This window comes from Gastrolobium bilobum, unplaced genomic scaffold, assembly GCF_033153095.1.
Source record: "Gastrolobium bilobum isolate Gb01-03AN ecotype WA unplaced genomic scaffold, APGP_CSIRO_Gbil_v1 utg40325, whole genome shotgun sequence".
NCBI classification, from domain to species: domain Eukaryota; kingdom Viridiplantae; phylum Streptophyta; class Magnoliopsida; order Fabales; family Fabaceae; genus Gastrolobium; species Gastrolobium bilobum.
Window position 1 is genome coordinate 151,545 of NW_026897784.1, and position 16,839 is coordinate 168,383.

Below are 16,839 nucleotides of genomic sequence, written 5' to 3' on the forward strand. Positions count from 1 at the left end.
TTGGGAGACTACTGTACTTAACAATTACACGACCGGACCTCTGTTTTGCTGTAAATCATCTCAGCCAATTCATGGCCACCCCTCGGGTACCTCATCTACAAGCTGCTCATCGTGTACTTGCTTATGTCAAAGCATCTGTTGGTCAAGGTCTGTTCTTCCCCTCTACTTCTTCTTCTTAACTGAAAGTTTTTTGTGATTCGGACTGGGCTTCTTGTCCAGACAGCCGACGGTCCATTTCTGGATACTGTATTTTTCTTGGCAACTCTCTGGTTTCTTGGAAGTCTAAGAAGCAGCATACTGTTTCTCGTAGCTCAGCCGAGGCTGAGTACCGCTCCATGGCTCATGCCACATGTGAGGTTCTTTGGTTACTGCATTTACTCAAGGATCTTGGCTTCCCTCATCCTTCTGCAGCACATTTGTTTTGTGATAATCAAGCTGCCCTACACATAGCAGCCAACCCGGTTTTTCATGAGCGTACCAAGCATATTGAAATCGATTGTCATCTAGTTCGTGACTGCATTTCCCGTGGCACATTGAAGACTTTTCACATCAGCTCCTCTCATCAACTTGCGGACATGCTCACCAAGTCTCTGCCTCATTCACTTTTTTCTGGTCTTTTATCCAAGATGGGAATCATTAACATTTACTCCCCATCTTGAGGGGGAGTATTACAATATGTCATTTTTATTCTTTGTATTTTTTCATTTATTTTCTCTTTTGGTTAATGACCACGTTCACCCATTCTGTTCTGCTTAGTGGCCACGTCAGCTGGTTTGTTATAACAGAATGGCTACTACCATCTTCAGCTACATGTATATATCTCACCATTCCTTTTGTATACAGTGACAGAGCTAATGAATATACAACATCTTTTCGTTTTCTTCTTCTTGCAAATACTGGTTTGGCACTATTAACAGCAGGGACTTTAGAAAACTTTCCATCTCAAATGGAGATGTAAGAATGGAAAGGAACATCATCACAGAAACCATTGAGCATGCAAGTGCAACAACATCAGCAATGGTGAAGAACAGGAACAGAGGAGAGTTGAGGAATACAGGAACACCATTGTCATTGACACCTCCTGGGACAGTGTAGGCAGCTGCAAAGACGACGGTGGCAACAAGGACAGCCACGGCGGAGCATGACTGAGCAGTCCCCTTTATCCAGTCTTGTGCTTCCTTTAGCATTTCTTCATGCTCTATTTCAAAAAGCTCACTTGCCTTTAACTTGTCGCTGTTGCTGTGTAATATTAATTTTGGAGGAACTTTCGCCTTCACTCGCTGTATACAACATCATATATATTCAACAACTGGGTTACTATTATTCAAATTTTCATTTTAAATTTTACATATATAATCGTCGTTGCAACTATACCGAAAACATTGTCTTTGTATTATTTTTATATAAACCGGAGCAAGTATTCGTTTACAAATTTTTTTTACAAACTACATTAAGTATAGCGGGTTATACACTTTTCTTTGAAGTATGACCGGTCATACTCAATATCTTAATATATTTTGTAAGAGTACGTAAACAAAAAAAGTTGTAAATATAATCTTTCTTTATATAAATTGTTATAATATATATACACAGGGGTTAACATTTCTCCTGCCAGTTGAGATAAACTTATCTTAGATTACCCTTTTAAATATATACTATCATTAGTATATAGTTATAACATTAAAATTATTTTTTTTCACTCTCCTCAATTACTTTTCAGAACTTGTCTGATGACGTGTAGAAAGAGAAAAAAATAACTTTAATATTATAATTATATATTACCGTAATACATAATTAAAATGGATAATTTGAGATAAATTTATGTCAAGTGATTAGAGAAATATTTTTCAATATATATATATATATATATATATATATATATATATATATACACACTTGTAATTTTGCCTATCCTTACAAATTTTTGTGGATCTCACAATGCACTGATTTCACATACTCAAAAACATCTTATGGCCCTTCGCATGGTTAAAGCTTTTGTTACAAACAAAAGAAATGTTATATATGTAAATTATGAAGAATCAACTCTTCTTGACCATATGATTTTAACACAATCACTGTATTTTACTTCTCAAACGAAAAAGGCTTCTGAACTTTTTAGTGGTGTGATTAGGCCTGTTTTTCTTTTTTTTCTTTTTTTTTTAGTAGAACAAAGGGGCTAAAGCCCAGAAGAAAAAAAAAGCATTACAGTGGCAGGTGACCAGCATCCACAGCCAGCCACCTCCCCAACCCACGCGGAATCATCTGGTGCATAACCAGATTTGTATCCGCGATTCCAGTGGCTTTCGCAAGCCAATCAACACAACTGTTCAACTCTCTTTTCACTTGCACAAATTGCACAGACCAATCTTCCAGACACCAAGTCTTGATGCATTTTACCAGCTGGAGGCTATTCCCATTTCTATCATCTCCCAAGATGGCTTCTATTGCAAGAGACGAATCAGATTCTACAATCAAATGGTGCGCACCACTGTCCCACTGATGAACCCTTAGTTCATCATGGTTTTTAGCAGGAATTAGGATCAAATTGTGTGATTAAATGATGAAAAACAAGGTTAATGTCCTAAGATGTCCTCAATTACAAGTTCAAGAGCTTTATTGGAAATTTGTATGATTCTTGTAGGAAAAGCAAGCTTGAAAGACAACTGGAGAAGGAAGAAGATTCTGGAGCTCAAGAAAAGAAAAATTGCCTAAGTGTTGAGCGCTAAAACGTCCACACTGATCGTTTTAGCGCCCTGTTACAGGAAAATGCCAAAACTTGCTGGTGTTGAGCGCTAAAACGTCCACACTGAGCGTTTTAGCGCCCTGTTACAGGAAGAGGCCAAAACTTGCTGGTGATGAGCGCTAAAACGTCCACACAGAGCGTTTTAGCGTGCTGCTACACTAAGAAGATGGAAAATTGCTGGTCTTGGGCGCTAAAACGGCCTGCAATATGCATTTTAGCGCCCTAAAGTGGAAAAAGATTCTGGTCTTCACGGCTAAAACGTCCAAATCAAACGTTTTAGCGTTGGAGTCAGTTAAAGTTAGTTGAGCATTCACCAAGTTTGGACGCTAAAACGGTCATTCCTTAACGTTTTAGCGTTGAAATCAGTTAAAAGCAGTTGAGCATACGTAAAGCATGGACGCTAAAACGGCCACTTATGGACGTTTTAGCGCCCACATCAATTTTCTGTTTTTAATTGTAACACTATATAAGGCAAAGCCTTGACACTTAGATCAGAATCTTGGGGGATCTGAACTCTCTCTCTCTCTTAAACTTAGTCTGACTTCTCTCTAAATTCTCTTAGTTTTTGTATTAGGATTTCCTTGTAATAGTTTGGAGATTGAAGACTTTCAACATGGAAATGAAGTTTGTTTCTTCTTCTCTTATTTATTCCTTAGTCATGTCTGAGTAGAGTCTTTGTAGTTTGAATGCAATGGAACTCCATGATAATATTATGTTGATTTGATTAATATGATGAAGTATTTTTCATGTGCTGATTTGAGATTTTCTGAGTTAATTATTTCTATCAAAGAAGTAGTATAGAACATGGATGTTTATATGACTTCTGTATTTGATAATCTCAACATCAGAATTCTAGTACTCAAGGGATTGATGCTAGAGTTCTGATGTAATCTTAAAACCTTAGTATTTCATGCATGTATTAAGAAAGAGATCACCAAGGGATTGGGGTTTCTGATTAATGTTTCTATCAGGGTAGTGAGGGATTACATCTTGATGATAAGTAAAAGGTTGATTAACATCACATGGAAAGGAATTAATCATATGATCAATTTTTATATGGGTTATCATGGAGGAAAGTTGTTTTCTGACTACTTGTTGTTTTTATTAATTCCTAATCCATATTTACTTTGTGTCAATTTATTTAAAATCAATTTTCTGGTGACAAATTATTCATGATTTTTACAAACTCTTATTTGATTCAAATCAGTTTTCTATGGTATATTAGTGTTTGAACACAATTCCTCGTGGGAACGATCTTTACTCATCATTTTATTACTTGTACGACTAGTGCACTTGCTAAACGTCCAACAAGTTTTTGGCGCCGTTGCCGGGGAATTTGTTTTTCAACACTAACTGATACTATAGAATTCTGAGATTGAATCCTTTTATTTTCAGTATTTTAGTTTATGTTAAGTTTCTGGTCAATTTTGATTCTGGTACATGCGAGGTACACTTGATCCAAATTTGTTGTTGTATGATCCAGAATTAGAAAGGACATTGAGGAAGCACAAAAGGGCAGCCAGGCAAAGGAGATAGTTGCAAGAAATTGGTGAATCAAGTACGGTTAATCAGGAAGATATAATGGCAGAGAATCACATACCACCACCACCACAGAGGACACTGGGAGAGTACATGACTCCTGCAGTGGTTCCTCCAATTGGGAGTGTTATGCGCCCAACAGTGGAGCCCAACAACTTTGAATTGAAGCTTGCTTTGATACATTTGGTGCAGAAGGATCAGTTTGCTGGAACCAGTGCGGAGGACCCTTACTTGCACATAGAGAACTTCCTATTGTTGAGTGATACTGTGAAGATAAACGGTGTCACAAGAGATGCAATTCTGTTGAGACTATTCACTCATTCACTGACGGATGATGCAAGGAGATGGCTGCAATCATTGCCACAAGGAAGTATAACAACTTGGGATGATTTGCAAACCAAGTTATTGCAAAGGTTTTTCTCAGCATCCAAGAGGGCCAAGTTGAAGGATGAAATTACAAGCTTTAAGCAAAAAGAGTCAGAATCTATTTATGAGGCTTGGGAGAGATTCAAGACTTTGTTGAGGAAATGTCCACAGCATGGAATTGAGGCATGGCAACAAGCAGCAATCTTCCTGCAAGGAATGACCACTAACACTAGAACCTTGGCGCATGCCACTGCTGGTGGATCATTGACTACCAAGACCCCTCAAGAAGCCTTGGATATCTTTGAGTCATTAGCATCTCAAGAATTTGATAATGCTCCAGTGGCTGACAGAAGGACAGGAATTATCAGGTTGGATGGGTATGATGCTTTGTTGGCAAGGAATGATCAACTGATGCAGACACAGAGTCAACAGCAGCAACAATTAGATACCCTTATTAAGCAACTCTCTTCAAAAAAGGTAGCTTCTGTGGAAACAAATAGTGTATGTGCTATCTGTGGTAAGGGCCATGTGACAGAGGAGTGTGATTATGAGGGATCATCAGAACAAGCAGAGGTGAATGGAGTGTGGTATGATCAGAATAATCAAAGGAACTACAACAATCAGGGAAAGAATGTTTATATGCCACCATGGAAAAACAAGAATCAACACCCAGGATTCAGCTATAGTTCCAACCACCAATTGAATCCACCATTACATCCTCTACCACCACATATGAAGGAGCAGTCAAGTGATCCTGCTGCATGGGAGAAAGCGTTTGCTCAGTTATCTAAGACGACTCAGGATTATATTCAGGGTTCTACTTCATTCAGGGAAGAGACAACTGCATTCATGCAGGAGACCAGAACTTCTTTCAGAAATCAGGAAGCATCAATCAGAAATTTGGAGACCCAGATTGGTCAATTATCAAGACAGATATCAGAGAGACCACAAAGGAAATTTCCAAGTGATACACTGGTGAATCCTAAGGAGCACTGTAAAGCAATTGTGACAAGAAGTGGGTTGGTACTTCAACCAGGGAAAAAGAAGGTGGAAAATAAAAAGAATGAAGAAGAGGTTGTGGTTGAAGATGTGGTCTCTGATGATGAAGGAGAGAAAATGAGAAATGAGAAAAGTGAGAAGGAAGTAGTTGTTAGAGATGTTATAGTTGGAGTTGACAAAGAAAAGGAAGGGAAGGACAATAAGAATGAAGGAGAGGTAGAAGTTGGTAAAAATGCTTCCCCACAAAAGATGATGAAGTGGGAAAAGAAGAAGATGGCTGACAAGAAAGAACAACCAGTTAGTTTATCTCCCTATGCTAAAGTTCCCTACCCTCAGAGGTTGAAGCAAGAGATTCAGAAACAGCACTATGCAAGATTTCTGGATATCTTCAAAAATTCACAAATTAACATACCATTTTCTGAAGCACTGGAAAACATGCCTCACTATGCAAAATTCATGAAGGATCTTCTTACTAAGAAGAGGAAATTAACTGATGGTGAGACAGTGGCCCTAACAGCAGAGTGTAGTGCCCTAATCCAGAAGAAGCTTCCAACAAAAATGAAAGATCCAGGAAGCTTCAGTATCTCTATTGCTATAGGAGATGTGGAGGTGGGAAAGACATTGTGTGATTTGGGAGCCAGTATAAACTTGATGCCGTTGACAGTATGTAGAGCTTTGGGAATTAACACTTTGAAGGAGACCAATCTTATTCTGCATCTTTCAGATAGATCCATCAAGAGGCCTGAAGGTGTGGTTGAAGATGTCTTGGTCAAGGTAGACAAGTTTATTTTTCCAGTGGATTTTGTGATTTTTGACATGGAGGAAGAGGATACAGAAAGTCCTTTATTGTTAGGAAAACCCTTTTTAGCAACTGCAAGATCTTTGATAGATGTTGAACAAGGAAAGTTGTTGCTAAGGGTGGATGAGGAAACAGTCACAATTGATGTATTTGAAACCATCAAGCATCCTGTTGATGTGGAGGATTGTTTTAGATTGGATGTGATACAGGAGGTTGTGGAAGAAGTGAATAAAAAAGAAGAATTCCCAGTTGAGGAACAAAGATCAGAAGAAGAGACAGGTACAGAGGATTACCAAGAAGAGCCAGAAGTGGAAGAGCTTGAGAAGAAGATTGATGACATTCCAAAAGGAGCACCTAAGGTAGAACTTAAAGAATTACCTTCACATTTGAAGTATGTGTTCTTTGGGGATGATCAAACATATCCAGCAATTATTAATGCAATGTTGTCTGATGAGGAAGAAGGGAAGTTGATTAAGGTACTCAAGAAGAATAAAATGGCTATTGGATGGCAGTTTTCAGATCTCAAGGGTATTAATCCTTCCTTTTGCACCCACAAAATATTGATGGAAGAAGAGGTCAAACCAGTAAGGCAACCACAGAGGAGACTCAACCCCACTATGAAGGAAGTAGTGAGGAAGGAGGTGGTGAAGTTGCTTGATGCTGGGATGATTTACCCAATTTCAGACAGTGCTTGGGTGAGTCCTGTGCAGACCGTGCCCAAGAAAGGGGGGATGACTGTGGTGAAAAATGAGAACAATGAGTTGATTCCCACAAGGACAATTACTGGCTGGAGAATGTGCATTGATTACCGGAGGCTGAATAAGGCAACCAGGAAGGATCATTTTCCACTTCCTTTCTTGGATCAGATGCTAGAGAGGTTGGCAGGACATGCTTTCTATTGCTTCTTGGACGGTTATTCAGGTACAATCAGATAGCTGTGGCACCAGAGGATCAGGAGAAGACTGCTTTTACATGTCCATATGGAATATTCGCATACCGGAGGATGCCTTTCGGTTTATGCAATGCTCCTGCCACATTTCAAAGGTGCATGCTTTCCATTTTTTCTGATATGATAGAAGAATGCATTGAAATTTTTATGGATGATTTTTCTGTATTTGGTTCTGATTTTGATGTATGTCTAGGGAATTTAGATTCTGTTTTGAAAAGATGTCAAGACTGTAATTTGGTTTTGAACTGGGAGAAGTGTCACTTTATGGTGACAGAAGGTATAGTTCTTGGACACAAGGTGTCTAGGAATGGAATTGAGGTGGACAGGGCAAAAATTTCTGTGATAGAGAAACTTCCTCCACCTGTAAATGTTAAGGGTGTGAGGAGTTTTCTTGGTCATGCAGGATTTTATAGGCGGTTCATAAAAGATTTTTCAAAAATTGCTAAGCCCTTATGCAAGTTATTAGTTAAGGATCAAGAATTCCTGTTTGATGATGAATGTTTGCATGCATTTCATGTTTTAAAAGAAAAGTTGACCACTGCACCTATCATGATGGCACCTGATTTTTCATTACCATTTGAATTAATGTGTGATGCCAGTGACTATGCTGTAGGAGTGGTATTGGGCCAAAGAGTGAATAAATTGTTGCATGTCATTTACTATGCCAGTAAGATCTTAAATGATGCACAAAAGAATTATGCTACTACAGAAAAAGAATTACTGGCTATTGTGTATGCATTTGACAAATTCAGGCCATATCTGTTAGGATCAAAAGTTATTGTTTACACTGACCATGCAGCTTTAAAGTATTTGTTGAGCAAGCAGGATGCTAAACCCAGATTGCTCCGCTGGTTGTTACTGTTGCAAGAGTTTGAGGTAGAAATCAAGGACAAAAAGGGAGTTGAAAATTTGGTGGCTGATCACTTATCCAGGATTACAGAAAAAGAGCTTCAAGAAGGGCCGGAAGTAGTGATCAGAGAAGAGTTTCCTGATGAACATGTTTTGGCAATATGTGCTAGAGATGGTTGGGGATAAAGTCTTATCTATCAGTACCCCACCATGGTTTGCTGATTTTGCCAACAATAAAGCTGCTGGATTGATGCCTAAGGATTTAACATGGCAACAGAGGAAGAAATTTCTGCATGATGTTAAGAGGTATATTTGGGATGAGCCATATCTTTTCTATAGATGTTCAGATAGAGTGATCCGACGGTGTATTCCAGAGGAAGAACAGAAGGATGTGTTGTGGCATTGTCATGGTTCTGCATATGGTGGACATTTTGCAGGTGAGAGAACTGCAGCAAAAGTTTTGATGAGTGGCTTCTACTGGCCCACTTTATACAAGGATGCAAAGAAGTTTGTGGAGGCATGTGACAACTGTCAGAGAACTGGGAATATTTCTAGGCGACATGAAATGTCGTTGAACAATATCCAGGAAGTGGAGATCTTTGATGTTTGGGGTATGGATTTTATGGGACCTTTCCCTTCTTCCTACTCTAACAAGTATATATTGGTGGCAGTTGATTATGTTTCCAAATGGGTTGAGGCTATTGCTATACCAACCAATGATTCCAGGGTGGTGATTGCTTTTCTGAGAAAGAATATATTTTCAAGATTTGGAGTCCATAGAGCTATCATTAGTGATGGGGGCACTCATTTTGATAATAGGATGGTGGAGTATGCCTTGGCTAAGTATGGAGTGAGGCACAAAATAAGCACTCCATATCACCCACAGACTTGTGGTCAGGTTGAGATTTCCAACAGGGAATTGAAGAGAATGTTGGAGAAGACTGTTGGGAATGCTAGGACCCAGTGGTCCAAGAAACTTGATGACACCTTATGGGCATATAGGACCGCTTTCAAAACTCCTATTGGGATGTCTCCATTTCAGTTGCTGTTTGGAAAAGCATGCCATTTGCCAGTTGGATTGGAGCACAAGGCTTTGTGGGCTGTGAGATATCTGAATTTTGATTCCAAAGCAGCGGGACAGAAAAGATTATTACAACTGGATGAATTGGATGAGTTTCGTTTGTCTGCTTATGAAAGTGCCAGTTTGTATAAGGAAAAGACAAAGCTATGGCATGATAGGAAGATCACACCTAGAGACTTCAAGGTGGGGGATCAAGTACTTTTGTTCAATTCCAGGTTGAAGCTGTTCCCAGGGAAGTTAAAGTCTAGATGGTCTGGACCGTTTGTGGTAAAAGATATGAAACCATATGGGGCTGTAGAAATCAGTTCTTTGGATTCGGACAGAAGTTTTACAGTCAATGGTCAACGATTGAAGTTATATGTTGGAAGTGCTGTGGATAGACAACTACTGATAGTTGCTCTATTAGAGGTAAAATAGATCATACCCGTCAGGCTCGTGACGTTAAACAAGCGCTGAGTGGGAGGCAACCCACTGTACTAGGTATGTAATTCCATGTTCATACCATATCCATAAGATGAAGAAGAAAAGGGGGAAAAATTTTGAAAAATCAAAGAGAAATTTTTTGCTATGTGCTGGGCGCTAAAACGTCAACCATGACCGTTTTAGCGTCCCCAGAGTTCCATCATTATGAAACTCTCTGGTTGTGCGCGCTAAGACGTTCATTATGAGCGTTTTAGCGTTCACTGACAACAGTAATCCATGCACTCTGGCCAACAGCGCTAAAACGCTAAGTCTGACCGTTTTAGCGCTGTGCTGCATAAAGTGTGCATTTTTCTCTGGACAAGGACGCTAAAACGCTGGTAAGCCAACGTTTTAGCGCCCTGTCACTAATTCGATATAACAGAGTTCCTCTTCTCTTTTCCTCTTACATTCTTATACTTTGCCTCTGTTTTCCACAACACACTCCTTATCTCACATTTGTATCATCCATCTTCGTAGTTTCTTCCACATCTTCTCATCAACATCAAGGTATGTAACTCATCTCAATTCCCTCCATCACTTATCATATCTGAAGCATGCAATTATTGGGCATTTTCTAGGGCATTCACATGTTGATTGCCTGTATCATTCGTAGGATTGCATGTTGATTTAGTTTTATTGGTATTATTCTCCTGAACTATTGCTTTTGACTGGTATTTTGGGAATGAGACAACAAATCCAGCGCGTGTTGGTTCTCAGTTGTCTTCAAACAACAACCCAGCGTACACACACACAAGGTGTTCGTGGAAATGCCTGACCCAAAAATTGGCCTGGCGCTAAAACGCTCAGTGTGACCGTTTTAGCGCCCGTCCAGTTTTTACACACGTTTAAGGCCAGGACGCTAAAACGCTCAGTGCGACCGTTTTAGCGCCCAGGCCCTGTTTCATACAAAATTGAGGGTCTACATTATGGCATTGTGGGGTTGTAATTCATACATGTTTTGATCAAAATTCCCCACTACAAGAAAGAGATATAAGAAGCGAGCACGAGTGAATCAAGGAGGAGATACTGAAGCTGAGCTTACCCCACAGTTTGATGCTCACTTTTGGAAAAGTGAGGAACATGAAAAACGGTATACTGACAAGACTTCCAAGAGGCCATTTGTTAGAGAAAGAAAATTTGTTCTAGAACAGGATGAATATCCCCAGTTTCAGTCTCAGCTGAAGACCAGGGATTGGGCAACTTTTGGAAGAATACTCATAGCAAGGGAATTCTTTGCTAATGCATTTAATGGAGATCAAGGAGGCCAGAGGACCTTCACTAGCTGGGTGAGGGGAAAGAAAGTGAAGTATGATGCTCACACTATCCAAAAGCTGCTGAAGATAAGGTTCTGTGACTATATCCACAATGCCAGTTGTGAGTTCAGGAGAAACTGGCAGAATATTGAAATTCCACCAAGGAGGAGTGACCCAAACTTTGACACCTGGACCAAGATGGGGGCAGCTGAGCCTATTTTGCAGACTATAGCCAAACCTGGTGAAACTTGGGAGTTAACCAAGGATAAGGTTGCTCCTAAGTTGATTTGGTTGAGGCATTTAAATGGTGAGGCTAGAGTCTGGTTTCACTTTGTAATCTCAAATGTCATGCCCTCTTCCAACCAGGCAGAGGTTATCCTGAAGAGAGCTGTCCTGATTCACACTATCATGACAAGGGCGAAGGTGGAACTTCCTATTCTCCTTCAGGACAGCATTTATGATATGGCTCACTCTGACAGTGACTCTGCTGCTTTGGGTCACTGTTCCTTGATTCAGTTGCTTTGTCAGAAAGCTGGTGTAGATGTTACTGATAATGGGGCACCAACTAAATTGCACCCTACAATTGATGCCGCAATGATAACAAAGCAATTGAAGATAGGAGGAGGGGAGGTCACAGGATTGACTCCTGGTAGGAAATCTACAACTCAGAGTGATGATGAATTCGAAGAGAGGCTAAGGTCAGGGGAGCAATGGACGGTGAACACTGACTTCCGAATGAGACATTTGCGCAGGCGTCTCCGGTTTATGCAGTCCAGCCAGCACTCATTTCAGACATATATGGTGACGATGTTGAAATCTATATGTGAGGCTCAGGGCTTAGATGTTATTGATTATCAGCCTGCTGTATACCCTCATTCTGATGAGGAGGAAGCCTTTGAGGCAATGGCCCGGACTCACTATGCTGATCATGTGGATGGAGCTGCGCTACTGATGGTGCTACATCTTCTCATGCTGCACCCACTCCAGAGAGACAGCCTGGTGTTGATGCTACTACCACAGAGACCACTGCTGCTGCTGCTGCTGATACTGGTGCTATGGATGAGGACAGGGGTGTTGATCCTGAGTACAACCCCTTGCCTACTGCTGATCCAGGCTCATATTTGGTGTTTAGTGATGATGAAGAGTCTACTGACTAGACTTCTCATTTTGTTTTTATACATTTTCTGTTTTATGGTTTTATTTTGGATATTTTTAGTTGATTGTGGTATTATTTTCATTTTGTATATTTGTTAGTACATTGAGATTCTCTGTTTGAATGATGCACTTTTAAATAGTACTGATGCTATTTGTTGATATGTGAATGTGTTTCAGAATTTGTCAACTGCTTTTTAGATTTAAATTAGTTGCTGGGGACAGCAACGTTTAAATCTGGGAATGGGGTGTGAATGAATGACATGATTATGGTGGAATCACACAGTTGATGATGACACACAGTTGATGAGCCACAAACAGGGAAACATCTCAATCCTTTCTTTTAAAATTCTTGTGAATATAGTTTTAGGTAGTTTAGGAAGTGTTTTATATGTACAAAGGTTGGATTTAGAGTTGAGATGATGTGAATTTTATGAGGATAGGATGATCAAAGTTTTACATGATGGATTAAACATTTTTTGATGCAATTTGAAATCCCTGCATATGTGCTAAATGATATGTTTGCATGACTCATGTTATGTGAGGAGTAGAGAGATCAGGTTGATGTATATAGAGGAATTCAAGCATGCACTCTGAACTGTGAGACATTGAGCCTATACAGAAAATTTTTTGTTCAGAGAGCACTTCACTGTATGAGTAACTCTAGAACTTGCCCTGTTTCTAACTTGAAATAGTTCATGGTTTGTAAAGTAGAGCTCATTGAGGCATTTTTCTTTTGAACCAAATTTTCTTATTGCATGGAAGCCTTAAGCCAAAATTTTTGTGATAAAACTAAGAGCCCTGCACTTATTCCAGATCCTAAATTTTCAGATTATGTGTTCAGATAAGGGGTAAGGAGGAAGGCTCTGTAGGAAAGGTGTTTCTGCAATGAACAAAAATATTAAGTGTTAAGTGTTGGAAATTTGGAGAAAAAGAAGAATGCAATAAAAAAAAAGGGAAATGAGGAAGTAAAGGCACAAAGTGCTTGGTTTGGAAAAGGAAAAGAAAAAGGAAATGAGGAAAAAGGGAAATCAAAACAACACAAAGTGTTGAAAGTTGGAAGAAAAGGAGGAAGGAAGTTCAAGAAAAAGAAAAGTTGTAGAAAAGGTGGTGAAAAGAGCAAATGAAAAGGAAGAAGAGAATGAGAAGGATTAAGGAGTACATAGATAAATTCAATAGTGATCCTCCTCTTATCTGAATCTGATCCATTTATCTAACCTTCTGCAACATCAAATCCTACCTTTAGCCAACTACATGCCAAGCCATTTTTCCTTCTTCTATACAGAATCCTATTCTTAGTCAAGTCATACCACCAAAGCCTCTTTTGTTCTGCTTATGAATCACTGTAACTATGGAAAGTGAGAAGATGGGCAAGCTTATAGTAGTTTGAGTGCAGTGGAGATTGAGTGATGAGTACACCCTTAGACACTAGAGTGCAAGAGAGTTTATTCTCACAATTTTTGAGAAGTTCCAAGTGAGGGGGTGTTTTGTGTTGAAGGTCTCTGCATTTCATCTTACTGATCTGTTGAAAGTCATTGTAATGAGGTTAAGCAAGTCATAGTAAAAGATAGATTGCTGGGTTGTTAGATTGTATCTTGGAAAGTTGATCTGTCATATTTCAATCCAACCTCATAAATTTCATGTGTAAAGAATCTCAAGTCTTTCTCTGTCTTTAAAGTTATTGCTGAGGACAGCAATATTCAAATCTGGGAATTGTGATGAACCCTTAGTTCATCATGGTTTTTAGCAGGAATTAGGATCAAATTGTGTGATTAAATGATGAAAAACAAGGTTAATGTCCTAAGATGTCCTCAATTACAAGTTCAAGAGCTTTATTGGAAATTTGTATGATTCTTGTAGGAAAAGCAAGCTTGAAAGACAACTGGAGAAAGAAGAAGATTCTGGAGCTCAAGAGGAGAAAAATTGCCTAAGTGTTGAGCGCTAAAACGTTGAGCGTTTTAGCGCCCTGTTACAGGAAGAGGCCAAAACTTGCTGGTGTTGAGCGCTAAAACGTCCACACTGAGCGTTTTAGCGCCCTGTTACAGGAAGAGGCCAAAACTTGCTGGTGATGAGCGCTAAAACGTCCACACAGAGCGTTTTAGCGCGCTGCTACACTAAGAAGATGGAAAATTGCTGGTCTTGGGCGCTAAAACGGCCTGCAATATGCGTTTTAGCGCCCTAAAGTGGAAAAAGATTCTGGTCTTCACCGCTAAAACGTCCAAATCAAACGTTTTAGCGTTGGATTCAGTTAAAGTTAGTTGAGCATTCACCAAGTTTGGACGCTAAAACGGTCATTCCTTAACGTTTTAGCGTTGAAATCAGTTAAAAGCAGTTGAGCATACGTAAAGCATGGACGCTAAAACGGCCACTTATGGACGTTTTAGCGCCCACATCAGTTTTCTGTTTTTAATTGTAACACTATATAAGGCAAAGCCTTGACCCTTAGATCAGGATCTTGGGGGATCTGAACTCTCTCTCTCTCTTAAACTTAGTCTGACTTCTCTCTAAATTCTCTTAGTTTTTGTATTAGGATTTCCTTGTAATAGTTTGGAGATTGAAGACTTTCAACATGGAAATGAAGTTTGTTTCTTCTTCTCTTATTTATTCCTTAGTCATGTCTGAGTAGAGTCTTTGTAGTCTGGATGCAATGGAACTCCATGATAATATTATGTTGATTTGATTAATATGATGAAGTATTTTTCATGTGCTGATTTGAGATTTTCTGAGTTAATTATTTCTATCAAAGAAGTAGTATAGAACATGGATGTTTATATGACTTCTGTATTTGATAATCTCAACATCATAATTCTAGTACTCAAGGGATTGATGCTAGAGTTCTGATGTAATCTTAAAACCTTAGTATTTCATGCATGTATTAAGAAAGAGATCACCAAGGGATTGAGGTTTCTGATTAATGTTTCTATCAGGGTAGTAAGGGATTACATCTTGATGATAAGTAAAAGGTTGATTAACACCGCATGGAAATGAATTCATCATATGATCAATTTTTATATGGGTTATCATGGAGGAAAGTTGTTTTCTGACTACTTGTTGTTTTTATTAATTCCTAATCCATATTTACTTTGTGTCAATTTACTTAAAATCAATTTTCTGGTGACAAATTATTCATGATTTTTACAAACTCTTATTTGATTCAAATCAGTTTTCTATGGTATATTAGTGTTTGAACACAATTCCTCGTGGGAACGATCTTTACTCATCATTTTATTACTTGTACGACTAGTGCACTTGCTAAACGTCCAACAAGTTTTTGGCGCCGTTGCCGGGGTGCACCCTGCCCGAAGAGCCTTCCTTGCCAGGGCTTTAGCTCCCATGTGTTGGCCATTAATTCCTTCATGTATTTCTGCCAAGACGTATTCAACACTTTTGCATTAGGGAATGCAACCCTTTTCTATACAATTGATCCTCCACCAATGTATATAATGTTGCATCTTGAATCAATTTCTTTGAATCCACTGAATCTTCTGGCAGTGTTCTTTTTTCTAGGTAAGCAACAATTGGCTGCCTCCAATCTTCTGATGACGGAATTACCATCACGCAACTCGGCTCCACTATGCTCTGTTGAACCACAGTTTTGTGGTTCCCCGAATTCTTTGTGCTTGCCAATTTGGACAGGATATCAGCTCTGTTGTTTTCTCCTCGAGGATTATAAGTAATCACTACTTCCTCAAACCCGGACATAATTTCTTTCACTCTATTCAAATATTTTATCAGCAGATGACCTTTGACTTGATATTTCCCATTAACTTGTGAAATGACGAGCTGTGAATCATTAAATTTTTTAACTCTTTTAGCCCCATGCTCTTTGACTTGCATCAATCCAGCTATCAGGGCTTTATACTCTGCTTGGTTATTCGAAGTTGGAAAGTTCAAATGTAAGGAGTGTTCTATTGAAACTCAATCTGGACTTTCAAATATTATACCAGCTTCATTTCCTTTGTTGTTCGATGAACCATCAACATAAACCTTCCATTTGTCATTATTCTCAACTCTTCCTCCATCAACTGGGGTGAGCTCCATTACGAAGTCGGCTAAAGCTTGACACTTAATGGCATGCTGAGTTTCGTAAGTTATGTCATACTCAGAGAGCTCTATTGCCCAGTTAGTCATCATTCCAGCCAAGTCCGGCTTATGCAACACTTGCCGTATTGTTTGGTTGGTTATGAGTATTAATTGATGTCCTTTAAAATATGGCCGTAGTCTTCTTGCCAAGGTGAGTAAGCAAAAATGCTACTTTTTCTAGTTTTTGGTATCTCAGTTCAGGACCCTGAAGAGCCCTACTAAAAAAGTATATCGACTTTTTTCCTTTATTCGTTTCTTACACGAACACGACACTTATCGCCTGTTCTCCAACAGCCAAGTATAGGATTAAAATTTCTCCTGGTTCCGGTTTAGACAACACCAGTGGTGTTGCTAAACATTTCTTTATTTTCTTTATCACAGATTCACAATCCGAGATTTATCCATGTTCAACTTCTTTATTCGATAACTTGAAGAATGGGAGGGTATTCTCAGCCAACTTTGGCTAGAATCTGGTTAAGGCGGCCAATCTCCCCGTCAGTGAACTTCCTTTTTGCTTCTAGGGGCCTTCATGTCTAGCACAACTTTGCACTTATCTGAATTTAC

The 16,839-nt window shown here is 39.2% G+C and overlaps 1 protein-coding gene and 1 non-coding gene across 2 annotated transcripts; both read right to left on the reverse strand.

The window, feature by feature from the left end:
• Positions 1-851: 851 nt before the first annotated feature.
• Positions 852-16,323, reverse strand: LOC133310279 (uncharacterized). The gene is made up of 3 exons (XM_061511179.1): positions 16,137-16,323; positions 15,745-16,055; positions 852-1,280 (listed from the first exon to the last, which is right to left on the reverse strand). Exons 1-3 carry the CDS (start codon positions 16,321-16,323, stop codon positions 852-854), a joined length of 927 nt encoding a protein of 308 aa, XP_061367163.1.
• LOC133310296 (small nucleolar RNA R71) lies at positions 4,721-4,827 on the reverse strand. The gene has a single exon (XR_009751439.1). It is a non-coding gene; the product is annotated as a small nucleolar RNA R71 (small nucleolar RNA).
• Positions 16,324-16,839: the final 516 nt, after the last annotated feature.